The sequence below is a fragment of the Mangifera indica genome, chromosome 9 (assembly GCF_011075055.1).
Source record: "Mangifera indica cultivar Alphonso chromosome 9, CATAS_Mindica_2.1, whole genome shotgun sequence".
NCBI lineage: Eukaryota > Viridiplantae > Streptophyta > Magnoliopsida > Sapindales > Anacardiaceae > Mangifera > Mangifera indica.
Window position 1 is genome coordinate 17,852,345 of NC_058145.1, and position 26,843 is coordinate 17,879,187.

Consider the following 26,843-nt stretch of genomic DNA (forward strand, 5'->3'; position numbering starts at 1 on the left):
TTTGGTTTTTTCAAATGTTTAATTAGGGTTAATTTAATCCGTATTATTTGAGTTTGAATTATAGCTCGAATAAAACGAGTCAAGTTTGAAGCAATGATAGAGATCATTTTTATAAATGAATCGAATTCGAATAATTTTGAATTAAATCTAAAATTATATTATTTTCAAATTCATTTGAAGTCTTGACATGTTAACCTCAAATTAAGTTTTTTTAATATAATTAGGGTTGGATTTGATACAAATCACTTTCCGTTAGAATTTTAGTTCAGATCAAACGAATCGAGTTTAATTTAAGAATTGAGATTGTTTTCATAAACAAATCGAGTTTGAGTTGATCTAAATAGTTGAGTTTAAACTGGATTTTACTAAATCCAAAATCAAAATTGTTTTGACTAGATTTGAGTCCCAACTTTTCAATCTCAAACAAAACCTTTTTAATTTGAATTCATCTTGAGTTGAACTTTGTTCAAACTCGATTACGATTGAATCTAGCATTGTACTTAACTGAAAATAAATATAACAAAATAATATATTAGTATCATGAATTAAAATGAACAAGTGTTGTAGAATATGTTCGGGATATTAATTAAAATAGGCAAAAAATTTTCCGTTTATACCTTTTTAGGCAAACACACAGTAATTTTACTTTTATAAGCAATTTTTTTTATAACTCCAAAAATACCCTTTCAGCCCTGTAGTTGTAGGAGCTGGAAGGAAAGTGTGGTGCGCGCAGTGCGTGCAGAGTGCACGCAGTGCGTACAAAATGCGCACACCCTCATATATATATATATATATTAAATAATAAATAAATATATTAAATATTATAATATTTAATATAATATATAAATAATAATAATAATTTTTAAATATATATAATAATATAATATATATTTAAAAATTATTATTATTATTATTATTTATCTATATTATATTTTTTAAATATTATATTATATTATTTAATATATATATATAAGAAAGTGTGCACGCAGTTGTTTATATATATTATATGAGGGTGCGCGCACTCTGTACGCACTGCACACTGGGCACGCACTACGCACGCACCGCGTGCACCACACCTTCCTTCCAGCGCCTACAGCTACAGGATTGGGAGGGTTTTTTTGGAGTTATAAAAAAAATTGCTTATAAAAGTAAAACTACTGTGTGTTTGCCTAAAAATATATAAGCGGAAAAATTTTTACCTATTTTAATTAATATCCCAATATGTTCTATACTTTCTGCATTTATACAAGGTCAAAAGACTCCTTCCCACCCACTAAGTTTGGAAATATCAAATACTCACCCATAAAGTTGCTCTGTTAATGAAATCCATTAAATATAGAGAAAAAAGATCTAGTTTTAAAATTATTTACTATTAACATAAATAAATTGGTACACTCCCTAATTTTATTAAATACCTATAAACATCTAAAACTTGACAAAGACATCCTCTATCTATATATTCAATTTGATTAACCAAAAACAAAATTTGGAATCCCACGTTTAGTAAGTGGACAAAATGTTTACTATCTTGCTCAAAGGTTTGCAATTCAATTAACATAATAAACAGATTAGTGAGTGCAATTTCATCCACTTATCAAAACAAAACAATGGAGTGACATAAAGAGTCATCAAATTGGAAAGAGGAACTTCATAGCTCTATATCACAACTTTTTAGTAGCCCTTTATGTGCAATCGTTGCCATCCAAAAATAAATCAAGATCAAAATTCATAATAAAAAAATATAATCATCGAACAAAATCAACACACCACATCAATATATAAATAAAATTAAAAAACACAATTCATCAATGTTTTAATTTGACAAAAATTCTTTCTCCATTGCAGCAATGGTGGTGTTGCCCGTTACACTTCCAAACCTTTATCTATGACCTTTCCATTTGTAAATGTTTTGACAACAATCGCAGATTGGTATAAGTGTGATCTTTCTGTTTGTGATAGTTTCGATAACATCAAAATCATTTTTGTTGACGTCAATGTTAATAATGACTATATCAAGGATTTGCGTAGAGGGATTCGAAATGATTATGATTGTTGACGGAGGAGAATATGGTGGTTGCTGGTTGGTGTGGTAGCAATTGTCTTGCTAATGGTGGCTTGGAACTAAGGGAGAGGAAAATATTGCCTCTTTTTAACTCATCATCAACGACCACGAATGCAACTAGGGTAGAGGATTAAATGCTAAGGAACCAGGCGGAAGAAGGAGATCAACTGTGGCAAAAAGTGGCATTTTGTTTGAAAATGTTAATAGTGAGAGAGAGAGTGATGTGGTGGAGTGCCATACAAAATAGAGAGAAATGGGGGTGAAGTGGAGGAGTTTTAAGTAAATTTACTAAAATAATAAATAATTTAAGAATACATTAATTTATTTGTTATGAAGTTTTTGTTATTATATTAAAAAAGGGTAATTTAGTCATTCAATTTGTAATTTAAAGGAAGATACCAACTGACATAGATGATGAGTGGGTGTTTGGCTTTTCCAAACTTAGTGGGTAAAAGTCAGATCAACAAACCTTGGGTGCCAATAGACTTTTGGCCTTTATATAATCTATACCCTTTTAAAAGAAATTCTTTCATTTCAATATTTTTTATTTAAAAAAACCTTAAATATATTTAAAATTTAATAGAAAATACATAACACAAATTTTTACAATAAAATTATAAATTATGAGCATCCACTATTTAATATTTAATTATATATTTAAATATAATGAAATTATATGATTGAATAATTTTAAATTAAAAAATAGCATTCAATCACATGATAATACATTATTTATATATATAATTTAATATTCAATACTTACTAAGTGTATATAACATTGTACTATTTTTTTGATAGAAAATAGTAGGGCTAAATTTCATTTAAACTACTCGAGCTCCCATTCGAATTTAGATCTAACAAGTAAATTTTAAGTAAAATAGTAAACTTGTTTTTTTAATAAACAATGAGTTTATATTGATATAAACATTCAAATTTTAGTATGTTAAGGTAAAATAGAATTTTTATTTGCTTATTAACTTTGTTTTTTTCATTTTATTGATTTAATCTAAGAAAAAATGTCAATTTTGAAATTTAAATTATTTTTTCCATCAGTTTTTTTTTTTTTCTCAAAGACAGGTTATTAAATTTGAATTTCTTATGGATTAAAATTAGAATAGAAGTTAAATAGTAAATAAAATTTGAGAATCTTAGCTTTCCACAAAGGCGACGAAGATTCAGGTGGAAAATAATCTCAAAATTTCCCAAAATTATCCTGCAAGTACAATTGGTCCATTAGAAATCAAATAAAATTAGAGAATTATTATGAGTTTATTATATGAATAAATCGTTTGTAAGACGTAAGTCTATAAAAAGAAAAAGGACAAATAACCTCAAAAAAAGATATAAAGATTTTAAGGTCGATGAATGCTTCTTACCAAAATTTGCATTTTTCCAATGGCATTGAGAATTCTGAAAATTGAACTCAAGGCTATGAAACAAAACCAAAATAGATCGTAGAACAAAAACTAAGGTTTCAATATGCATTAGGCTTTTTTCATCGGCTATAAAATAATGAAGATAATGAACATTAAAATGCTCTCTACATATATAATAATAATAAAACAAAAATTTACAGAAAAAAAAAAAAAACAATTTAACACGTGAATATTATACCTAACAAAATATAATTCAACAAACGAAACTTGTTTTAATTTTAATAAAATATGTAATATATGTATACGCTAACAAAATGAATATATTAACAACTGGTTAAGGTTGTGAAATTTCAAATATAAAACTAAATGATCAAGTTTAAATCCATACTTACATAAATAGATTTGAGTGTATATATTAATATCTTCTAATATCTCCGTTTTGAAGTAAAAACTTATTATAGTAGATTGTTAGACTAATCTCATTGCGGTTTTAAGATTTGGTGGTCGAGTTTCGCTAAATGAGATTCATTTTACCTTAATTCAATCACCATGGAACTAATTAGGGCAAAACCCTTAAACTATTTTTTTCAATTTTAATCACTATGGGAATCCCAGGAAGTGAAATTGCCATTTGCAAACAGTGAAAAACATAATTAATCCAATAAAAACAGAAGGAAAATATGGGAAATATACATGCTGATCATTGAAAGGCATGAAGAATTTCTTCAAAAGAAAACAAAAACCCTAGTCAATTTCCTGTGTTCGCATGCAAAAGGACGCTTGGACGGACTCATAAAATGAAGCAAGCAGACGATAATCAACAAGAAAAGAAGAGAAGTAACGTAAACTTTGGCATCGACAAACGGCTAAAATGCGTGGTTGGTGAAGCAAACTTGCTTGTTTTCATTCTAAAAAGACGATTTTTCATTCAAAAAACAATTTTTTTTCTGTGTTTTCTGCTTGGTTTTGTTATTGCTTTTCTCTCTTCAGTCTAAAACTTTGTGCTGATCCCCTTCTCGGTATTCAAGCATATGATACATGTGTGTCCGCCTATAAATATGATAAAAAGACTATAATAACCTTTTGATGTAGTTATCAAATTGAGATTGTAATCTTAGATATCCCAAAAACAACTATTTACATGGTAGTTTTCGTCTATGCAATATAATAAAGAGCAATATTAAATATAGAAAACATAATTTAATGAATTAATCTCTTACGCAATAATCATGCTTAAGAATTTCAGGAAAGGTTAGGGTGACTATGATTCATACGTGTCCATGAGACAAAACTATAATTCCGTTTCAATTAAGTTATTGAATTGATACAACAATCTTATATATATCCCCTAAAAAAACGTAATATCTTGGTAGTTTTCCTCAATGCAATATACCGTAAATAATAAAATTATATATATATATATAAAATTATATAATTAAATATATAAATAATATATTATTATGTGATTGAGTGATTTTAAATTAAAAATAAAATAACATATAATTACATGATAATATATCATTTGTATATTTAATTATATATTAAAAAACGTGTATATATAGTTTTGTTTTATTATAAAAAGTAAAACTATATATATATAAATATATAGTCATCACTAATCAGATACAAACAAATTGACATATCATTATATAATTAAATGATTTAATTATTTACTTTGTATCTAATCTAAAACCATCCAATTATATGATAACACATCAATATGTTTATACTTATGGTAGTTGAATCAACTCGCACATCATATCTTGTATCGAACAACTTAATTTTATCTATATCGTGTATTGTATATTGCAAGTTACACAGTTTTCAAATTAATGATAACAATATAATAAAAAATTCTAATTGTAATATCATTGTCTTAAAATATATCACAAATACCTCAATGTTTTAAAATTTTTTAAATACATTTCGGTTATATCATCATCTTGAAAAATATCATAAATACTCTAATATTCTAAAATTTTTCAAATACACCCCTATTATGTTATCATTTTTAACAAAAAATGTATTAATTAGTATAAGTAAAATTACTGATACGAATCGACACATATCATATGATATAACTTTTGTATTATATTAAATTTTAATATATTTTAAGGTATGTATCATTTTTCATTATTATTATATTATATTATATGATATATATCATATATAGCATGATATAATAAATACAATTATACATATACCCCTTAATATCTATTTATTCACACATAAATATTAGTTTATAGTAAAACACGTGATAATGTGTTTAGTCAGGGAAAAAAAAAAAAAAACAGAAGTCAATTCTATTACAGGAAGATATTTGGTGAGAAAATTTTATTATATTTCTTGAAAAGTATTATTGAATGTATTAAATCAAGAAATATTAAGTGTTTTTGTTTAAAATTTCTATAAGTTGAAGTATCATAGACCACATTGATGACTTTTGTTGTTCTATTTATGTGAAAATTAAATTCGATGAGGAAAATTATGGTATAATTTGAGGTGACATCGGTGGACACCTCATGATAATTATGTCGTTAATTACTTGGATTACTTGTATTTCATCTCAAGAAGGAAACTTCTCACTACCCACTAAACTAGTTGTCACATCCCATTTGAGCCTTGACTATTTATGTAATGTTATATGAATACAATTTTGAATGTTTAAATAATTTGTTATTATATAATTAAAAATTTATTATTTATAATTTAAAATTATTTAATTATAGAATAATATATTATTTAAATATTTAAAATTAAATATATTACTTTTATGGATACATTAAATCAGAATTAGTCAATATTTAAGAAATTAAATTGAGGAACGGAAAGGTAGTTGAATCATATTATTTTGTGTGAGAATGAATGGTGGCCATTTTGATGATGTGAGCATGGGAAATTCGATTCATTTTATCTCATAATTATCTCAAAACAATATAAAATGAAGACTAGTTCTTTCTTTCCTTCCTTCTTTGGCTGCCCATAGTTATCTCTGTAAGGTGCCAACCCCGTTGTTCTTTCACACTAACAATATTTTTCCTAGGAATTCTCCATAATGGGGGCCTCTCTCCCTATCTTAAATCTAAGTTTTAAGACTAGATTTGATTTAGACCAAATTTCACACTAACAATATTCGGTTCTATACATTTATTGATCATTTTGTTAGCAGGAAATGGCAAACATTTCCTTCATGATTCATACAAATGTATCATAAAACTAATCCACATTTCCTGAATCCACTGTTAATTCATATGAAATGTTACAAACTATCTATTTATTCAATAATGTTGCCGCACAACAACTCTTATTTTCTGATTATCATTATTTTTTTTTTCAACAAATAATTTTCTTAATTCTAATGTTACTGTTTATCACAGGAATCAGCTTGATCTCAATTTCAAGCTAACTATTTCAGATTTAAATGAGCTCAAAATTTACTCTTATTCGAGTTTGGTTCAAATAATCTGCCCTTAACCCCACTTTTTTATTATCAATAAATATGTTAGAAATAAAATTGGGCTTCGTTAACCTACATTGAAGCCCAACTATTGGCTGGACAAAGGTGTGACTGAAGGGCCTTGGCATGTCTAAAAGCAAGCCCAAGATTGATCCAACTAAGAGGTACTAAATACACTATACTAATTTCCTTCTACACCCAGGTCCGTAAGAGAAGTTTTGCTCATCTTTCGGAATTATTATGAAAATAGATCTGTTTTTGCTGCGGATCTGTCAGCACCTCTCAGTATCTTCTCTCAATTTCGATTTCAACAACTAATTGGAGAGAAATATGTACGGATTCGAAGCTATGACGTTCAACATTCACGGCGGTTACCTGGAGGCGATCGTGAGGGGCCACAGGGCGGGGCTCTTGACGGCCGCCGATTACAACAATCTCTGCCAGTGCGAAACGCTGGACGATATCAAGATGCATCTCTCTGCCACCGAGTACGGTCCCTACCTCCAAAACGGTGCGTTTCATTATTTTAGTTATCTAATTTTGGTGGTTTTTTCGTGATTTTTACAGTGTTTTTTTAATTTTAGTGCTAGTTGGATTTTATGATATGGGACGGTTCTTTTTTGGTGGATTGGAGAGGGAATGGAAGTGGAAGTTTGGATCTTTGGTGGTGTGTTGTTGATTGGAGATTTGAGAGAGGTTTAGTTTAGATGAATTTGATTGCGTGTTGGTTAGCTGGGTTTTTTGATGTTAATTTTTTATAAAATTCTTGCTAAAATGGATCTGAAAGTTATCATCAAACAAACGTACTCAGTTGGGAAATGAAACATGGAAAATATTAGCTTAGAGTATTTCTAAATATTAGTTCAGTTTTTATTAGTATTATGTGTCTTAGAAGTCATCGTTCATGCTTACCAGGTCTTTGAATTTGCTTGCAGAACCTTCACCGTTACATACAACTACAATTGTGGAGAAATGCACTGTTAAATTGGTTGATGAGTATAAGCATATGTTGTGCCAAGCCACCGAGCCTTTGTCAACCTTCTTAGAGTATATAACGTACGTGGCTCTTTTCTTTATCTTAATGTGATTTCTGTATTTGAATATTGCATAAAATTGGGATGGCTTTTTGGCTGTTTTGGGCCTGAACTATCGGATCTTTGTTTGAAATAGTAGTAGAGGTTATCTTGGTCTTTTAATTTTTTCTTAAAATTAGTTATAAGAGTGGTAGGATTAATATTTCTTTTTTGGTTTCATCCAGATATGGTCACATGATAGACAATGTTGTCTTGATTGTTACTGGAACCTTGCATGAGAGAGATGTTCAGGAATTATTGGAGAAATGCCATCCTTTGGGCATGTTTGACAGGTATGGTTACACTATGTGATTTTCCTCTTAAAACTTTTGTTAGCTCATGATATTTTTTTTTAAATTTTCCCTTATCCGCCATCAGCATTGCTACACTAGCAGTTGCTCAAAATATGCGGGAGCTTTACAGATTGGTGCTTGTTGACACACCATTAGCTCCATACTTTTCTGAATGTATTACATCTGAGGTATGGGTGGTATGATATGTGTCACGGCTGATTATCCTGTCTTTCACTTTTATGTTGTTTCTGTATGTTTGGGGAAATGTCTGTTGGTGCACTTCTAAGAATGTCAGCTATAATTCCCTCTTTTGTATTTTGAAAATGCTTTATGGTTTTTTAAAAGAAGGGTGTGAAAAACACTAATTAACACCTTTATGTGGGAAGAATCATAAACTTTTTCCACATATTATATGGAATCACTTTTCTGAATATTAAAATAATAGTAATCAAACTTCTAATGTCCTTATTTAAAAAAAAAAGATCCAATGTCTATTTTCTTTTGTCTTATTAATGTCATAATATCGTGTTTGTGGAGGAATGGGATCTCATTTTATCCATGGAAGGGTCATCAAGATAGATTCTTTCCTTTTGTTTTTTTACTCAGTTAACCTTTTTGTATCCGGTGTCTGCTTATTTGTTCCCTTGTAGGACTTGGATGATATGAACATTGAAATAATGAGGAACACTCTTTACAAGGCTTACCTTGAAGATTTTTACAAGTTTTGTCAGGTCAGGGTTGATTGCTAAATTAAGAAAGATTCCCTTACTCCTCTTATATGCAAAGTTTTCTTACTTTTTTCTTATTGAGTGTAATTTGTCTTTCCTATAGACATTGGGCGGTGCTACTGCAGAGATCATGTCTGACCTCTTAGCTTTTGAGGCTGACAGAAGGGCTGTCAACATCACCATAAATAGGTGCTGTTTCTATTGTTACTTGTTCAAAGAAATTTAATATATCTATCATTATTTTTGTCTGTTCTGAATTTTACCACCTGTAATTCTTAATTTGTTTTTGTTGTTCTGCAGTATTGGTACTGAGCTTACCCGAGACGATCGCCGGAAATTGTACTCTAACTTTGGGTTACTGTAAGCTTTTTACTTATGTATTTTGGTTTATATCTGCGGCTTGAATATGTTTTTTTTTCCTTTTGACAATAATTTGTCTATGTGCAGTTATCCTTATGGCCATGAGGAACTTGCTGTCTGTGAGGATATAGATCAGGTTTGTTTTTAGTTTTACTTAAGCAGCTTTGTAAAGTGATGCATGATCTTTTGCTCTGGTGTATTGGAGGGCCTTTTGCTCTCTAAAAATATTGGCTGTGAAGTACTGAAGAGTATTTAAATGGACCTGATTTGTTTTTGAGTTCTGGGTTGTTGGCACATGCGAAGGAGTTTTTGTTGTTATTGTTGCTTCAACTCTCTGCACTACTATATAGAACTAGTTATCGAATGAGCCCTGTTGTCATTTCTTATCTTCCACAAAAATGTTTTTGGTGTTATAGATCACCTGTGATAATATGCATTAGTAATTCCCACATTGTTTAAACTGCGACCCGTTTTAGTAGTGGACTACAATTTTTGAAAATATGCTAAGTTATGCTTTGTGCATGGTAAGATTGGATTCGAATCGAATTGAGTTTGAGTATGGGTTAGTTTGAGTTTGACTGAATCTTAAATGGTTGATTCAAGTTTGAATTAAATTGAATTAGCCAGATATGTCGTTTGAGGTCGCTGACGAGATGAATTGTATCATCGGCGAAATAAATAGTATTGTCAGCACTATGAATAGTGTTTCTAGTGGGATAAACAATATTACCGAGAAAGGATTCAAGTCGAACTACCAAACAGAAACTCCATTTCAAATTTGATTTGAATTGAGTCAAACAACAATTCAAACTTAGCTGGCTTGGTTCGAGTCCACCCCTAAATTTTAATGCATGGTGGAAGGGTGGATGAATATGAAATGCAGGTTAACCGTCATATTTGATTACACTTTTAAAATATAATTACATATAGTTTTTATTTGTGCATTGATGTGTAGGTTCGTGCTGTCATGGAAAAATATCCTCCATATCAGTCTATCTTTTCTAAGTTGTCCTATGGAGAGAGTCAAATGCTAGACAAGGCATTTTATGAAGAGGAGGTGAAAAGGCTTTGCTTAGCTTTTGAGCAGCAGGTTCGTATTCCAGTTACCTAGAACTGTTCCTTGCATAAACCCTAGTTTCTGTATATTTCAAGTGTTGGGTAATGTTTTTAGACCGTTTACCAGTCCAATTGGCCAGGTGAACAGTGATATTGGCATGATTTTAATATGATGTAATTAAAATTTTAAAATGAGTTATAGTTATGTTGCTATCAACGTGGAGGTTGGACCTGTCTAATTGGGTGGTTGAACTGCGGTCTGGTATTATTCATCTGGTTTACCCTCAGTCAATCTGTCTGATAGCTAAAAGAGTTTTTAATTTATGACCCCGGCTGGATTTGTCACTGGTTTCCGGTTGGTCTGACAAGTTTGGGTTTTAAAACACTGCTGCTGGGAAGTAACATAATGTAGCGTTTTGTATCTGCAGTTTCATTATGGCGTTTTCTTTGCATACATGAGGCTGAGGGAGCAGGAGATCAGGAACCTGATGTGGATATCGGAATGTGTGGCTCAGAATCAGAAGTCCAGAGTTCATGACAGTGTGGTTTTCATATTTTAGTTTCTCTTCAACTCTGTTGCTCCCACCTCCTTACCAACAGATTGATCCTTAAGGCTGAAATGTGTTTTTATTTTTTTTTATTTTCATATAATAATATAGTTATTTTAAATTTCCAAAAGAATTATTATTTGACATGTTATCATAATTTTGATAATCTGTAATGTTATTTACTTGGTAGGATAAGTGTTATTTCCAGATTTTGTGGGACCTAGCCACTTTCAAATAATTGTTAAACTTTTTGTTGTAGTTTCGTTTCATTTCATTTTATTATTATTATTTTTTTAATGGAAGAACTGAAATCTGCACTCTACACATCAACCGTCGGTTAGAGTTTGAATTAATTCAAGTTAGTAGAATTTAAATCAAATGATCTAAAGTTTAAGTTAAAAATTGAATTTAGTTTAATAAATATATTAAATTCTTGAATTTAAATTGATTTTGATAGAATATAAAATTAATTTTTTAAACATAATTTGAGTTTAATTTGAAGTTTTTTTTTTTTTAATTTTAATTCAAATCCGTGTCAACACAGGGTATACACACATCCAGCCATGGGCTGACATGGACTCCAGAAACGCATGAGTGTGGGATCATGTCCCTTACGCCGCAGTTTAGTTTAAAATCTAGAAAATTAAAATTGAATTCACTAACTATTACAATCAAATCAAACCATGGCGGAGACGTCGTCGGCGGAGCAGACGAAAATCACGGACTTGGACGAGGACGCGCTGGCTCACTGTGCCTCCTACCTCAACCTACGAGACATATCAAACTTGGCCCTCTCCTGTAAATCTCTCCGCAAAACTGCTTATTCTGACGCCATCTGGCTTCGGCTCTTCAGGTTCTCTCTCTATTTTTCTAATTTATTAGAAACCTCATAATTGATCCCCGCGATCAATAACAGTGTTGAAAGCTTATATCTTTTTTTTGTGTGAAGAAGTAGACGATATAATCAAAATTAGAAATTTGTGTATATCTTTCAGTAACGTTGCTTCAAATCAATTACCAGTAGTCTAGCTTACAAGTGTGGTTAAAACTGCATAATTAACTTATCAATAGTGTATTCGGGCACGAATCCATGTTTGCTCGAATGAGCTGAACTTGAGCTGAAGCTTCGCCTCTGCAGCTCAGCTTGAGTTCGAGGGCTTGTCACGATTCTTGACCTTAACTCTTCCTCTACGACCATTTTATTTTTTCCAATTATTCTTCTTCATCTTTTCTGGCAATTTGTCTTTTCCCTGATGTCTCTGTTTACCATTCAAGCCAGTCCGAGCTTGAATCCAAACTCACTGTTCCAGATTCGAGCCAAACTCGAACAGACCCATGTTTGGGCTTGGCTTGGCTTGAATCTGCCTCCGCATGATTGTTTCACCTAAGGTGCCATCCGATAACACTAGTGAAGGAGACTGAATTTTCTCATTTCAATTTGATTGTCAGAGAAGGGAAGAATTTGGCGACACACAAACTGTATCATCGCTATGATATTTGCATTTTTTTATCATTTATCTATCTAAAATTTAGATTTTTGAGGATTGTATTTATGAGAAAATTTTATGTTACTATAGCTAAGATTTTCTTTCTGATTTTATAGGGAACAGTGGCCTTCCACCCCAGAATTACTCTCTGGCCCTTTAAAAGCTTTGGGAGGCAGGGAAGCATATTTAGCAAGGCATAAAGCATTGCATCAGTTCCAATTTGTGGATCCCTGGGTTTCCCACCACTACTTTATTGCACCAAAACCTTTTGATCATATGCTAATGGACAAAAGTAATATTTTCTGTTCACAGGTATTAATTTGTTTTATGCTCTGTTTTCATCTGATAGAGGATGATGAAATTGTTTCCTCATCCATTGTTAATTGAACTTTGGTTGATATGTTTGATTAGGGTCCTTCCGTACAAACGATTTTCATTGAAAACTATCCTACCGAAGGAGACTCTCCTGGGGCGCGACTTGACCATCATGCTAGGATTACTTGCATGAGGTGAGATCATTTGTTGTATTTCCTCTTACGTATGTTGCACATTCACTCACTGCCACTGTTTATTAGTTAGTCTGTTACTTCTTTCAATATCTTTTTTAACTAATTCATGGACTCATATTGAAACTTCAAAGCACACCACTTTTAATATATTAATTTTTGTTCTGTTTGTAACTCTTAAATAGTTCTGAAAAAAATTATTTTTATTGTCTTTTAGTTGGATATTTGTTTTGCACGTACTTCTTTGATATACTTAATACCCTACTGTGCAATCAAGATACTAAACCAGAAATCAAGCATAAATCATTGTAAATATCTTATTTTTTACATGGTAAACATGAATGTGTATTCATTTCATGCAAGGTTGGCAGCTTTGTGGCCTTTAGTAAATACAGGCTTTATTTAGTAAACAGATATGAAGAAATGAAGATTGTTTTCTGATGTATGATGGATAATCTGCAGACTGTTTGTCCTTGATGATACCTCTTTACTTCGCGGTGCAAGAAGGAAAGAAAATGTCTTGGTAACCTCCAGTTGTGACCACTCCATTCGCATATGGCGGAAGGTGTGTGAATTATGGTTGTTCAGTTAATTGGCTCATAAAAAACCATGCTTGTTTTGCTGCATGAATCACATACAACAACATATATAATTTCTGATATTAATCTTTTTCCGATTTTTATAATTTTGTTGCAGGAACATGAATAAAATGTCAAACTATAATTTTTTTATAACTGTTTTCAACCTCTTGAATGTGTCTCATGACTGTAGGGCTCCGTCCAACGATGTTTTAAAGGTCATAATGGTCCAGTGTCCACCTTATCGGATAATTTGCTAGGTGATGCTGGCAGCAGACTGTTGGCAAGTGGTGGAGAAGATGGTACTGTCCGCCTTTGGGCTCTTAACTCAGGTGGAAAACGAGGTCAACATGCTTTAAAGGCTACACTTTATGGGCATGAAAAACCAGTTAAATTAATGTCGGTTGCCGGGTACGATGTGGTTTCATAAATGAGGTTATAGTGGCTAAATTTTCTCATGTTGAAACTAGAAAGTTTGAATCTCTTAGGTTTTAATAGCCTGGACTTCTGAATATTTAGCCGTAGAATTTTATGCCGTATGAATTGATGTGTTCTGCTGATTCATGTATGAAAGAAATCATTGATATATCAAAATCTATCTTGACAATGTGTAAAAGATGAACTTGACAGAATTTCATTTGTAATTTGCTTCATTTTGACAAATCTTATTATACATTTCTTTATGGCCTAAATTTGACATAGTTGAATTAGTAAAAACCACTGGATTGCATTTATGATTGTAGAGACCTGCACAAGTTTAAATTGACAGACCCTTACCAAAAAGTTGAATAGTTAAATTATACCATCCAGTATTTAAGTTCTTCCTTACACAGTTGGGGAATTGAGCCAATCACTTGTGTATCACTAGCAAACTTTAAACTATTACAATAAAGTGGCTATTAACTCATACATTTCATGCTCTATTGCATGAGAACACTGGAACTTTTTGTTGTCTGTGCTTAGCTCCCTAAAGTTATTCAAGTCTCTTGTGATTCGCAGGCTATTAACTCATCTTCTGTTGTATTTCATCCAGGCATAGGACCCCTCTTTTGGTGAGCATTTCAAGAGATTCTAAGGTATTGTTTCCTTTATGAATTGCTTTACAATGTCTCTTAATTTTCTTAATGTGCTTTTACTTAGGATGCCTTTATGGTATTCAGCTTAAAAGAAACTGCATTTTGTTTCTATAGGTGAGGGTTTGGGATACATCCACATCATCTGCAGTTCGTTCTTCATGCTGTGTGGGAATGGCTTCTGTAACTGGTACACCTGTGGCCATGAAATGCCATGAATCATTGCTTTATGTTGCTGCTGGTTCTTCTGTTGTTACTATTGATTTGAGGACAATGCAAAAGGTCATCACTGCAACAATCGATCAACCAAAATTACTATCCTTTGCTATGTTACCTTCAAAATCCTTGATCTGCACTGGCGGAATTGACAAGTAAGACTTACTCTGGGAAATGGGATTTGTTGTCTTCTGTTCGTTTATATGATATGTAGTTGATAGTTAAGTTAAGGGTTGTACTTGAATACCATTTAGTCCTTGTTATAATTTTATTATCTCCAACTAAAGCCTATGAATGGAGATACTTGAATTAGGGCTGGATACGAATTGTGCCAGCTTCACTTGGCTCGATGTTTGACTCAATTCAAGCTAAATTCTAGCTGAAGTTTTAGCTTGAATCTTCTCTAGTGATACTCTTCAGCTCACTGGCGACACTATTCATCCCATCGGTGACACTAGTCATCCCACAGACGATCCTTGACAACATCTTTGGCCAGCTTAAATGAGCTCGAACTTGTTTTGGCCATTATGAATTCGAGTCAAGCTTGAGTTAGCCCATATTCGGTCTTGGCTTGAATCAAGCCAACTCAAAATACATTCAAATGCAATGTATTCACCTATTTTCCTAGGACATTTGATGTCAATCTGTATTGTTTTACTACTTTATTCATGTTCTAATAAACATAAGATTTCTGTCAGACAAATAGAATTACATTGCAGAACTGATATAGGTCTTTGGAGACTTTGTAATGGTCAGTCCATGAAAATTTTGTTCAACAGTATTCTGAAAATATTCTTCCATACCACGATTGTTTTTAGTCGGTCTTAATTTTATCTGACAATAACAAGTGCTCTTAATGCAGGGCATTGCTTTGGGATATAAGGAGAAGCCGGGAGACTCTGAAACTAGAACCAGTAGCAGAGTTGGATGGACACACAGGTCCGGTAACGCATTTACACATGGATCCATACAAAGTAGTAACAGCAGGGCCAGAGGATTTGCATGTCAATATTTGGGAGACTGACACTGGTACGCAAACGAATTCGTTGCTCTGTTGTTCTTTAGAGGACTCGAAAACAGTCATAGGGTGCTCAGCGTTGGCTGTTAATGGATGTCGTATTGCAACTGCTACTTATAGTATACATGGTGGAGACATAAAGTTCTGTGATTTTTCACATGCTGCTTGCCCTATTTCCAAAGATGAAGATCAGCATGATTCAAAGTTCTGGGAACCTCCCTATTATGGTGATACTCACCGGATCCCTGCCGCATTGCAGTTTGACTGACGGTTTACCTTGTCAATAGGAGTCTCCCTCTTTATATAAGTGGGGAAAGAACCATCAGCCCGCACCATGTTTGGTCTATTCCTTTTTTTTTTTTTTTTGTAATTTAAGCTATCTTTTGCAGTTTGTAAGAAAATTTTAAAATTTTGTGATTGCATAGATCAAGTTTATTTTTATTTTAATGCAATTTGGGTTTTATGTTTATTGATCAATTATGTAAAATTATTTTGAATATTTATATAAACGGTTCACTGGTCCTATCATTAGTTATATTGGACTGACGTTTTCACAATGTCAACGTTTAGTTTGACTCTAAAAACATTCGTTTGTATTAAATTGTACCCGTGTATTTATACTCTTTTGTAGTGTTACATGTTATTTCGATACTAGAGAGAAATGTATTAATGTTTTTGTGAATAATAACAAGGCAAATGGTATGTAATTTTCAGTCTATTAAAACCTGAAAACGAAATACAATATACAATGACAGTCTTCTACTTAAAAAAGAATCCTGATTCTTCATGCCAGTGTAATAAGAAAAACAGATGCTTATAACTCATAGCTACACGCTTGAGGAGAAACAAAGACACCTGAACTGATCGCAGAGTAGGAAAGACAGAAATCCAAAACCTTTCTTCATTTGAAACTGAATCGAATTTTCAACTAGTCAGGAAGAAAGCAATGAGCTGAATCAAGCTGAATCTTTCATCCTTTGAACTGCCATTCTCTTCTGCACATGGGACAGTGTGCTTGAGGAGTTTGTGAATTCACCCATTTCAAGATGCAATGAAGATGGAAAGCATGGTTGCAGGCACCCCAAACTGCAACATAATAGTCAATACAGCTTCTTAGTCCTTTTATCACAAATCCTTTTAATACATGAAAAAAAAAACGAATTCAGTCATTCCCTTTAATCGGAATTTAAACCTTAAATTTTTGATACTGATTTAACAATGTCACTAGATTGATACCATAATCGAGTAAAGATATATATACGAACATTTCTTACTATTTCCATACAAACTAACATAATATCATGGGATTAATTTATTCTAAAATGAGGAAAAAAAAAGAAGTAAAAAATCACATATGTTCGTACATATAATTTTATTTACATGAGATAGTTGAAGTAGCAACAAAAGTTATCTACTTACTCAATGGGCAATCATCACCAGGGAGTTTACAATCAGGGCAGCAACCATCAAAAGCCATCCTACATATACCACAAGTTTCATCTTGTGCATCCCATGTCCATGAAGCAACAGCATGCCACCTAAAAAGAATCATACAAGGAACACATAATTTCAGCATGCAAAAGAGAAGGTTGTGGACAATATTTTCAGACACAGTCAAGGGGTTGGTTTAGGCTTATCTTGGCATAATAGCAAATACTTAAATAAAACTTGACTCAAACTAGACAGGCCACAACTCCCAATTAGACCAATTGAACTGGCTAGTCTGGTCTGGGTTTTAGAACCATGCCAGTCCGGCTTGGGTTTTAGAACCATGGTGGTAAATTATTTAGAACATGAATAGTTTCATCCAGCCTCAATTCAATGTGTATGAGACTTGTTTTGCTGATACAGTTACATAACAAATTCATTCCAATACATCAATGCTGAATTGAAATATCAAAGATATACTTGAGATGAAGAGAACATACTCTGTTTAAAGCCCGACACAAGTTCAAAAAGAAACCAGGTTAAGGATAAACACTTACAAAAATAATAAATAAAGGGGCTAAAAGTTCATATTTTGCAAGTGAAATTTAATAAAGTATTACTGAGTCTGACTCAGACTCAAATTAGGGCTACTTTCTGCTTGTTCGAGCCAACCCTTAGCCTTAGATTCACCTCAACACACTATATTCATTATACATAAATCTCTATAGTTTCTTCTACAGTAAAAGTATGATCCAGGATCTTGATGAACTGATCACAGCCCATCAATGGGTCCCACCCCAGTTGCATAAACCCACAGGAGAATAAAATTTGAGCTACTACAGAGTAGAAAACCAGTAAAAGGATACGCAAGATCTTGACTTTCATTTTGTGTGTCCTGCAATAACAAAATTTTTATCACGATTCACATAAAGATTAAAAACATTATTCATTAAAAGCAGGGAGAAAATGCTTCGACAAGGGAAGAAATTTACAGCCCTAACAAACAAAATTGCCGCATTTACTGGGAGAACGGGATGAAGTTAGTAACCAGTCCCATAAATTTCTCTCAGAAACCCTTTTCCGGCTCCGGAAACCTATAGCCGGAAAAAGGTTTCCCACCACTTTTTAAAAAACATCTAAAACTTTGATGTCTAACAAAAAAAAAAAACCCATTTTATCGCATACCCGAAACTCAAGAAATCTAAAATACGAATCCGAAAATTGAAAAACCCATGTTGATTACTAACGCCACGTCACTGACCTTGTTCTCTTCTTTTTTTAAGACGAATCCGACCTTCTTCTCAAGTCCGAATTTTAACCCAAATGCCTTCTTGCTCTTCTCTTCAAGTCGTTGATTGTTTACTGGTGTTTCTCACTCTGCTCAGAAGAGTGCGTTTAAGCTTTTGAAGAGGGGGAATTTGAGATGATTAAAAGGCTGGGGAGAACTGTAATCGGTGATTTTGAAAGGTATTATATGTTTAACTACTTTTCCTCAGGTGACATTTTAATCCACCACTGTCCACTGTCCTGGGGCTGAATTATTGAGCCGAAAGAAGGCCCAATTCAAGATACAAACTGATGTTCCAATTTGGGTAAAGAACATATTAATCTTTGACTCAATTTGGGTATACTAGAACTTAATCTTTCATATCTATTTGAACTTAAATTTGAGTAGCTCGTATTTGTTACATAGATTTGTGTAACATCATTCGATCATTTCAATTAGATTTGATTTCTGTGCATTAAAAAGAAAAAAAATATCGATGGTAAAGTTGACGACATGTTAGAATAAATTATTAACAAAAATGGTTATTGAAAGGGAGAATGTATTTTTTAAGGGTATAAATGATTTTTTTTTTTAACTTTGAGGGAGTAACTATTAATTATAAAATATAGAAACCCTAAATAGGGGGTAAAAAACAACTTTTTAAAACTAAACTAAAGGTGAAATTATTAATTTTTTAAAACTAAGATAAAAAAAAAAAAATTTTATTTCTTTGAATAAAATTATTAAATGACATTTTTATTTTTTATGCAAATAATAAAATTTAAAAGAAGTTCAATGATAAATGAATATTTAAATTTTTATAATTTAAGCGGTGAAAGTTTTGAAAAAGACTAATCCTTGATGAGAATAAGTCTTTTCGCCTTATTTTTATGTCCAAATTTTGCAAATGAGATGTATTTGTGAGATTCAAGTTCAACCATTTGGTTACAACCTCAATGACCCAATTTTCTTTATAATAATTGGAAGCTTCAATGAAATTGAATACTATTATGAAAACTAGTGACATGCCCTTAGGGGTGGATGCAATCCGATTCGACTTAGATAAGCTAAACTCGAACAAAAGTTTCAGCTCATTAATCTCGAGTTCAGCTTGAGATCAATGTCACTACAATAGAGCTTGCCTCACTAATGAATCTTCTTCTCTAACATTGCGCGACCAACTCAATCGAATTGAGCTCAACTTTAAGCTGAGCATTTTGAATTAGTTGAACTCAAGCTGTCCCTGTTCAGCCTTGGCTCAACTTCAATCCACCCTTACATTGCCACTAAATCTCAATATAATCGTTTCACAACTATTTGCAGCACACCAGCGACATTTTTGCTCTGCGATCAAAGAACTACATGGATGTCAACACCAGTAGCAGTTACGAAGTTCTCATTTGCAGCCTGCAAACCTGGAATGAAGCAAATTGCAAGCCAGACTGACCCATTATGTAATAGTCAAAATAAACAAATTGCCGGAGCTAATGAATGGTCAACACTTCTTAAAGATGCTTTCAGTAAGAGGAAAGAAGAAAAGATGCAATCCAACTACTACAAAATTCATTCCACTGAATTTCATTCTAGTAAGATTCATCTGGCAATTCATTAACTTACAAAACACACCTGACAGATATTAAGAAGCCCTATTGAAAAGGCTTGCAGCAGAGTCAAATACCAGCTTGAGCTGCAGTAAAAAGTTTTGTGCAAGTCTGATTTCAGACAGTTAACTCTGTCAAGTAAAAGCATGCGGTTTTTGAGTTCGGATGGTACAAGTTTTTGTTCTTCTAGAGTATCAAAACTGCTTTCGCTTGTTTCTAAAGAATTTCTCTCTTTTTGCATAAACATAACAAAGAGCAAGGAAGCCCACAGCAGTCATTGAGACTGAACCCCATGGAACTGGTGGGTCCTTGAAACAAACAAGCGATGCTTGCAGTTCATCAGATGCATGGTACATGAGAGAGTGCATGGTATACAGGTCGTGATCTGTCGACCTCAAGTAATACAATGCCATCTCAAAATCCAAATGTGACAAAGCAGAGACTGCCTTGTCAATCTTGTACTTTAACAAGTTCCACCTCTGTACAGACTCAACATACCGCTTTTGTTTAAGAAGTTTTCTGTCCCCACCATAAGCAGCTAAAGATGAAATCTATTGATGTACTTGAACATCAATAGCACTCGATATACTATAATTCAATGCGGTCAGAAGAACATTTCTCTGAGCTGCATCCTTTTGTTCAAAAGACAATGATGAAATCTCTGAGAAGGGCCCAAACGGTGTCTGCCCAACACTCCATGTGTAATCAACTAATGTATTATTATGCGTTGGGCTCCATGACAAATGGGTAGGCGACACTCCCCACATACTCTCCAGAATTGAACCAACAAGAGGCTGCTCTAGCTCTCTTGTATGAGTAAACACATGTTGACCATTACAGCTATAATCACTCACGGTTTGAGAATTCTTTGTCCTCACCACAATAACCATATCTCTAAAGGCAACAGATTGACGATATCGATCAAGCAATAACAGCATATTATAGTCCAGATCAAAGACATAAACAGGAAGAACCCTCCCAAAATCTTCCTCAGGGATCCCAGCCACCCTCCTAAGCTCCTCAGCCGAATCAGACAATATACGATGCAATTTCTTCGAGTCCAGATACTCACTCACAATTAATGTGTAATTATCAAACAAAAACCTCAAGGTATAAGAATTAATCGACTTTGTAATTGCATAGGAACAAATCGAACACTCTGCGAAATTCACCTTAAAATTCTTGAAACTCAAAGACTGATCTCCCAACAACAACCCAGCCTCATTAACCTCATCCATAAATGTCCTCTCAACTGATTTCCAATCCAAACCACCTGAATCCGCTCCACTCTCAGAACCATACACATGAATAAACTGAACAATCAATGAGTACTCAAAAGACACAGGAATCCTCGAAGAAGGCACAACAAGCATCTGAAACAAAAACCAACACAACAACTAAAAACGTTCAATAAACACATAAAATCACTACAAATCAACAAACTTAAAAAAAAAAAAAAACTTAGTCCATATATTATTATCCTCAATTTCCCATCGCCGGTGACAATCATCATACAGGACATCGACAAGTAACATTATTCAAACAGTTAAAACCTGATATTCTACACATAAAAACAACACAATTTAACAATCCTAAAATACACTAAATGATGCATACCAAATTACACTTGGGCTCAAGTAGAGTATCTTGCTATGTAGCATTGCCATATAATAACTACATTAGCTCATCATTTACACAACAATGCTACATAAAAGACTACTCATTTGAGAGACCTAGTAATATTCAAACACTTAAAAACAGCCTACCTGATAAGCTCTCCAAACAAGCGAAGCTAGATCAGCAAACAGCGCCCTTTGCGACTTGGGACAACCATGAAACGCGGCAAAAGGATGAAACTCCCCTTGTGCCAAAACCCCATCACCGGACAAAGCTGGCCCATAATCCACCGGTCCGGCGCCGAGATCAACCCATATATACCTCTCTTTCCCAACCCAAATACTCCCTAAACACTTTGTAAACCCCGGCGACGAATCCCCATGACTGTAACTGTAAGCATAACGCTTCCCCATCGACCCCAAAGAAAGCAAGTAAATACAAAACCCATTTCCCCCTCTCTCCTTCTCAAAATCCTGCTTAATTATTTCATCAATGGACTCGCACACAACGGGAACAAGCGCATGCCGAAGCGGTGAGATCGAAGAAGCCAAGAAGGCTTCAAGGGGTCTGCGACAGGCGCGACGAGAGCAAAGGGGAAAGCGAGATGTCAACGTGGGGGGAGTGAGAAATTGAGAGAGAATGGAAGCGGGAGGAGGCGTGGGCGGCTGACAAGCAGGATTGGAGGAGGGAGGGAGCCGAGGATGGGAAAGTGGAGACAGGGCCCACGAGTCTGACTTGGAGGGAGACTGGAACGGAGAGGGAAAGGAGAGAGGAGAGTGTTGGAGTTGGAGAGGGAAGATTTGAGGGCGGGCGGCAGGGAGTTGAAAGAGTCATTGGTGAAGTGAGGGTCGAGGCAGGCGTGGTGGGTAAGGAAAGTGTCGAGGCCCGGGATCGGAGTGGCGGAGTATACGGCGGAGACAGGAAGAGATGGAGGAGGAGGAAGGTGGTCATTTTGTCCGTCAAGTGGTGGTTGGGTTAGGATCCAAGAAACTGTTTACGCGCATTGCTTTGAATCTAATGTCAAAGACCTGAAGATACTTCAGGGTGTACTTTGCAAAGAAATCCTTTAGTAGGACACTTATGTTAAGAAATTTAAATAATAAAAAATCCTGCCTAACTAGTAACTATCAAAAATAAGAAAAATATGTCCAATCGAGGGTTGAATTTGAGCTGAAACTGTTTAAATTCAAAAATCTGTTTGTCTGAAAGGAGTTAAATTTGAGCTAAAAATCCAATTTGACAGTTTGATTTGATTTTGAGGATTTATCAATATTATTACATCAGCATTTTTTTTTTTAAAGGTTCATTATATTTTTTCTTACACTATTATTTATTAATATGTTAAATTAAACTTAAACTAAAATTAAATATCATAAATTTAAATTAAATTTGAGTTGAATCAATTCTTAATCCTAACCTAACCTTAAAACAGTCCCGGTAAACTAAATCTTTTTTAATTGAATTGCATATCAAATGAGTCATTTTCCCCCCTGCTTCAGATGAATATGTGAGAACTTGTAAATCTGTTAAAAACAACTACAAAATACTTAAATTTCCATTGGTTGGATTGGACCGCCAGCATGACTAAACCCCTTGTTGAGGATGAAACAATTTTACCGAATCTAGGTTTTAGTTAGGTTTGTGATTAGGCACAAATATCATTAAGCTGAAAAAATTTATTGTATAATATTATCTAATTAACATAGTTATCATTGTATCATCGATGTCATCAATCCATTTAATCAATCTAACTATTTAATTTAATCTTATCCCAATCTAAAAACATTGGTATATACTTGCATTTATTCATTGAGGCATTTGATAATTGTATATCATTACACATATTCATACAAAAGGCTCTTGATGAAAAAAAAGGAAAAATCTTACAAACTAAACACTGCAAAAACTATTTACATAACCACTGAAAAGCCAAAAACATATCTTAATTTTGAGAGGGTTTAGAGTATGGGATTTAGGTTGCAGCTTTGTAGAGGAGCTATCTCTTCTTGCTTGATCACAACATGAAGGGTTGTCTTTCTTGAAAGTCTATGCTATGGTCTCTATTGGTTGAATAAATGAAAGGGACGTCTTCAGTTCCCTCATATAATATCCCACCAAACTCATCATCATCATCACTGCCTGACCCTGCTTGTTGGTTCTTTGTTTCCTCCCCATCAGACTCCTGATCCTCTGAAGACATGTTTGAATTCTTCTGCACCAAGTCTCTGAATACAGAAGATCTCAGGAGGAGGCTGAGCGCAGTTGGGGTTGAAGACTTGTTGTTGCTTGATGAGTTGGAAGAAGTTCTGGCTTGGAAGGTGCATTGTTCTTGCTTTGGTGGGGAGGTCAAGTAGTCTGATGTGAATGGATTGGAGTTTGAAAGTGAGATTTTTGAGTCCTCATTTGGAATGTAACTGGTTGGTGATGGAACTGGTTGTGGTTCTGTGACTGTGTTCAAGTCATGAGCACCAGCAGCCAGCATGTTTGTTGTTCCAGGTTTTAGCCATCTGATATAAGTGCTCAAATCGAAATTGGTCACAGCATGGATCCCTCTGTACTCAATTGCTGCAATGTCATAAGCACAAGCAGCCTCTTCTTGAGTACCTGTAATGATTCAATAAAAATTTCACGTTTATAAAGCATGACAGAAATGTTAGATATGTATAAATATTTCAAATGACTTGAGATATTAATACAAAACTGTCTATATAGCGACTTACTGTAAGTGTCAAGGTAGAGGTACTTGTTCCCGAAAACTCTCCCTATCCTTGCTTCCCATCTTCCATTATGATGGTGTTTGCATAGAATCAATTTCACCAGAGAGATCTTTTAGGCTTTGCTCTAAATCAGAAACATTCAATAAGCTTCAAGATGATCAAATTTTCAAGAAATTCACCTTGCAACTTCTCGATATTTCGATACACCTCTTGAGAAGCCACTGCTCTTTCTGCGATAAGGAAGAACAGAAACTGTTAATTAGAGAAACAGATAGTCATGGAACCTAGAAACAATCTGTATATCAGAAATATGATTACCTTCTTAAAAAAGCCAAGTACTCCTCTTTGCTAACAGTTTTCATGATCTCAATTTCCTTCTCATAATCTGATATCTGTTAAAAGTATTTATGTTAGATTTCATGAATCTTTTTCAGAGTTTGCATAAGAACAAGACCTTCGGATTGGTACCGGAAAATTTGTGAAAGTTGATCTGCCCCAATACTTAAGTGCAGCTAAATCATATGCTCTTGCAGCAGCTTCTTCTTCATCATAAGCACCTGATAAATTCAGAAAAAGATGTCAATTTTCTCCACAATTCTCCCCAGAAAAGAACTTGAACTTCGATGTTTAGTAGAAGAGGCATCAAAGTTCTTACCAATGTAAACTGTTGAGTCCAGATTGATTCCAGGGCACAAAGCAGAAGAGAAAAACACAAAATCTGGTCAGATTGAAATATAGGGAAGAAGAATAAGAGAAGCTATGATGAAGTATTTATTATCTGCCTTGTTTCCCTTTCTTCTTCTGAGTGACATTCCAAGAGAGCTTATCCCACAAGTGAGCTTCATATCGGCCAGTCCAGCGATGCCTATTCATTTCCCAGATTGAAAAGCTTGATCAGTGAGCAAATAATTCATACACAAGATCAAGAAAGGTGTCACAGAACTCATCATATACAGCTTGTTTATAATTTTACCTGCTGACCCCACGGAACTTTGAACTTCTTTTCACTGTGGTGGCTGCAGTGCTATTTTGTTGCAGACTTTGGTTGGCATCATCAAAACCAAGTGAAGCTGCTACAGCATGATCTCTTCGCCTTCTTTTCACACATCGCGCAGCCTGAACTTCATTTTCTCCAGGCAAGTATGCACGGCGCCTCACTTGGTTTTCTTCACTCTTCACCATCACCATTTTCATGTCTAGAGTTAGTTATTTGCTTGAACTGGTGTCTTGACCCGAGAGGGGTAACAGAATGTGTAGATATATATGGGGCATCTGTCTTTCTTTTGGCCTCATTGTTGTTTTGTTTGAGCCTGCAACTGTCTGCAAGTTAGAACAAAGAGGGCGATGGGCACAAGGCAGGCTGCAGACAAATTTACAATGTGGAAACAAATTTTTAGTGTCCACATTCTGTTTTCTTCCCCAAAGATCCAGGCTCCTTGGTCTCGTATACATGATTAAAACAATGGGGTTCTGCCATTTCAAAAGCACCAATATTGTCCATTGAAATGAATTAAAATTGCAAAAACCAGGTGAAAAATGGTCCTCAATTGTTCCAAATCATAACACTAATGTTATTTTCTGTTGAGACCTTTTCATCAAATATGCTTTTTGCAACCTTTGAGTTAGGGAAATAGTATTTGATAATAGCTCACTCTGTGCTTTGATAATACAAAACAAGCAAATTTTTTTTTTTTTTTTTTGCAATAATAATATATTTTGATTTATCCAAAGTAGAGTTACATTCACCAATCAATATTACTTCAATTATCTCTTTACATATGTTATTATAATAAATATATCTGTTAGTGAATTGTTACATTTATAGATAAAAAAATAATATATTTATATAATAAAATTCTTAATTTTAAGATAATTCTACTATATTTTTATTTTTAAGAGAAATGTTAAATACGGACCTAGGAGTATTGTCCTCTGCCCTTTGTTCGCTCACCAGGGCGCTGGGCTCTTGCCTCGAACCTAGCAACTAGATCCATGTGCATTTGTGTGGTGCCTTAAGCGACTAAGAGAAGTCATACTTATTAGGCCGAACGACTATTTCTCACCCAAGGTTTGATGTTTTCTCAAGTTTTCATCTTTTAACTATGGAAACACCAAACACCCACTCATAGACGGTTAGATTTAACAAAATTTTAACGGTGATAAGGGTAAAATCGTCATTTTCACTATAATATTAAAAATAAACTAAAATAGAACCTAATTTTACCCCCCTAAACTTTAAAAACTAAAATTTTTTCTCAGCCTAAGTTTTAAAAAATGGCAGTTTCACCTTAGGGTTTGGTTTTGAAATCTCCGGCGACCGTTCCGGCTCCATTGCCTACGGACTTTTGCAATGGGAGCCCAAACAAAATAATTAGCAAAATA

General features: G+C 33.7%; 4 protein-coding genes and 1 pseudogene across 4 annotated transcripts; 2 read left to right on the plus strand and 3 right to left on the minus strand.

The window, feature by feature from the left end:
- Nucleotides 1-7,084: 7,084 nt before the first annotated feature.
- Nucleotides 7,085-11,211, plus strand: LOC123225479 (V-type proton ATPase subunit d2-like). Its single transcript, XM_044649437.1, has 10 exons — nt 7,085-7,406; nt 7,831-7,951; nt 8,154-8,261; nt 8,347-8,449; nt 8,912-8,992; nt 9,093-9,178; nt 9,290-9,349; nt 9,437-9,485; nt 10,305-10,439; nt 10,834-11,211. The coding sequence occupies exons 1-10, from the start codon at nt 7,226-7,228 to the stop codon at nt 10,963-10,965; spliced, it is 1,056 nt and encodes a 351-aa protein (XP_044505372.1). The 5' UTR covers nt 7,085-7,225; the 3' UTR covers nt 10,966-11,211.
- A 292-nt stretch (nt 11,212-11,503) lies between these two features.
- On the plus strand, nt 11,504-16,384 carry LOC123225478. The gene is made up of 8 exons (XM_044649436.1): nt 11,504-11,806; nt 12,557-12,752; nt 12,852-12,949; nt 13,409-13,511; nt 13,718-13,935; nt 14,558-14,600; nt 14,715-14,968; nt 15,676-16,384. The coding sequence occupies exons 1-8, from the start codon at nt 11,637-11,639 to the stop codon at nt 16,097-16,099; spliced, it is 1,506 nt and encodes a 501-aa protein (XP_044505371.1). The 5' UTR covers nt 11,504-11,636; the 3' UTR covers nt 16,100-16,384.
- A 144-nt stretch (nt 16,385-16,528) lies between these two features.
- LOC123225480 (anaphase-promoting complex subunit 11) lies at nt 16,529-18,630 on the minus strand. The gene is made up of 4 exons (XM_044649438.1): nt 18,521-18,630; nt 18,126-18,154; nt 17,251-17,369; nt 16,529-16,917 (listed from the first exon to the last, which is right to left on the minus strand). Exons 3-4 carry the CDS (start codon nt 17,306-17,308, stop codon nt 16,802-16,804), a joined length of 174 nt encoding a protein of 57 aa, XP_044505373.1. The 5' UTR covers nt 17,309-17,369; nt 18,126-18,154; nt 18,521-18,630; the 3' UTR covers nt 16,529-16,801.
- A 934-nt stretch (nt 18,631-19,564) lies between these two features.
- On the minus strand, nt 19,565-22,738 carry LOC123226370 (annotated as a pseudogene).
- Nucleotides 22,739-23,587: 849 nt separating this feature from the next.
- Nucleotides 23,588-25,649, minus strand: LOC123226371 (AP2-like ethylene-responsive transcription factor At1g16060). The gene is made up of 8 exons (XM_044650870.1): nt 25,435-25,649; nt 25,244-25,326; nt 25,117-25,125; nt 24,930-25,018; nt 24,780-24,853; nt 24,641-24,691; nt 24,465-24,541; nt 23,588-24,348 (listed from the first exon to the last, which is right to left on the minus strand). The coding sequence occupies exons 1-8, from the start codon at nt 25,647-25,649 to the stop codon at nt 23,759-23,761; spliced, it is 1,188 nt and encodes a 395-aa protein (XP_044506805.1). The 3' UTR covers nt 23,588-23,758.
- Nucleotides 25,650-26,843: the final 1,194 nt, after the last annotated feature.

What these genes read in the sequence shown, in the direction of transcription:
- LOC123225479 (XM_044649437.1), top strand. Translation starts at nt 7,226, where the DNA reads ATGTACGGATTCGAAGCTATGACGTTCAACATTCACGGCGGTTACCTG. An exon ending in CTGAATGTATTACATCTGAG is followed by an intron (nt 8,450 to 8,911) that starts GTATGGGTGGTA and finishes GTTCCCTTGTAG; the next exon opens with GACTTGGATGATATGAACAT. An exon ending in TACTCTAACTTTGGGTTACT is followed by an intron (nt 9,350 to 9,436) that starts GTAAGCTTTTTA and finishes GTCTATGTGCAG; the next exon opens with TTATCCTTATGGCCATGAGG.
- LOC123225480 (XM_044649438.1), bottom strand. Translation starts at nt 17,308, where the DNA reads ATGGCTTTTGATGGTTGCTGCCCTGATTGTAAACTCCCTGGTGATGAT. An exon ending in TGGTGATGATTGCCCATTGA is followed by an intron (nt 16,918 to 17,250) that starts GTAAGTAGATAA and finishes ATTATGTTGCAG; the next exon opens with TTTGGGGTGCCTGCAACCAT.
- LOC123225478 (XM_044649436.1), top strand. Translation starts at nt 11,637, where the DNA reads ATGGCGGAGACGTCGTCGGCGGAGCAGACGAAAATCACGGACTTGGAC. An exon ending in ATCTGGCTTCGGCTCTTCAG is followed by an intron (nt 11,807 to 12,556) that starts GTTCTCTCTCTA and finishes CTGATTTTATAG; the next exon opens with GGAACAGTGGCCTTCCACCC. An exon ending in GCATTTCAAGAGATTCTAAG is followed by an intron (nt 14,601 to 14,714) that starts GTATTGTTTCCT and finishes TTGTTTCTATAG; the next exon opens with GTGAGGGTTTGGGATACATC.
- LOC123226371 (XM_044650870.1), bottom strand. Translation starts at nt 25,649, where the DNA reads ATGGTGATGGTGAAGAGTGAAGAAAACCAAGTGAGGCGCCGTGCATAC. An exon ending in AAGTTCCGTGGGGTCAGCAG is followed by an intron (nt 25,327 to 25,434) that starts GTAAAATTATAA and finishes GGAAATGAATAG; the next exon opens with GCATCGCTGGACTGGCCGAT. An exon ending in CAACTTTCACAAATTTTCCG is followed by an intron (nt 24,854 to 24,929) that starts GTACCAATCCGA and finishes TACTTTTAACAG; the next exon opens with ATATCAGATTATGAGAAGGA.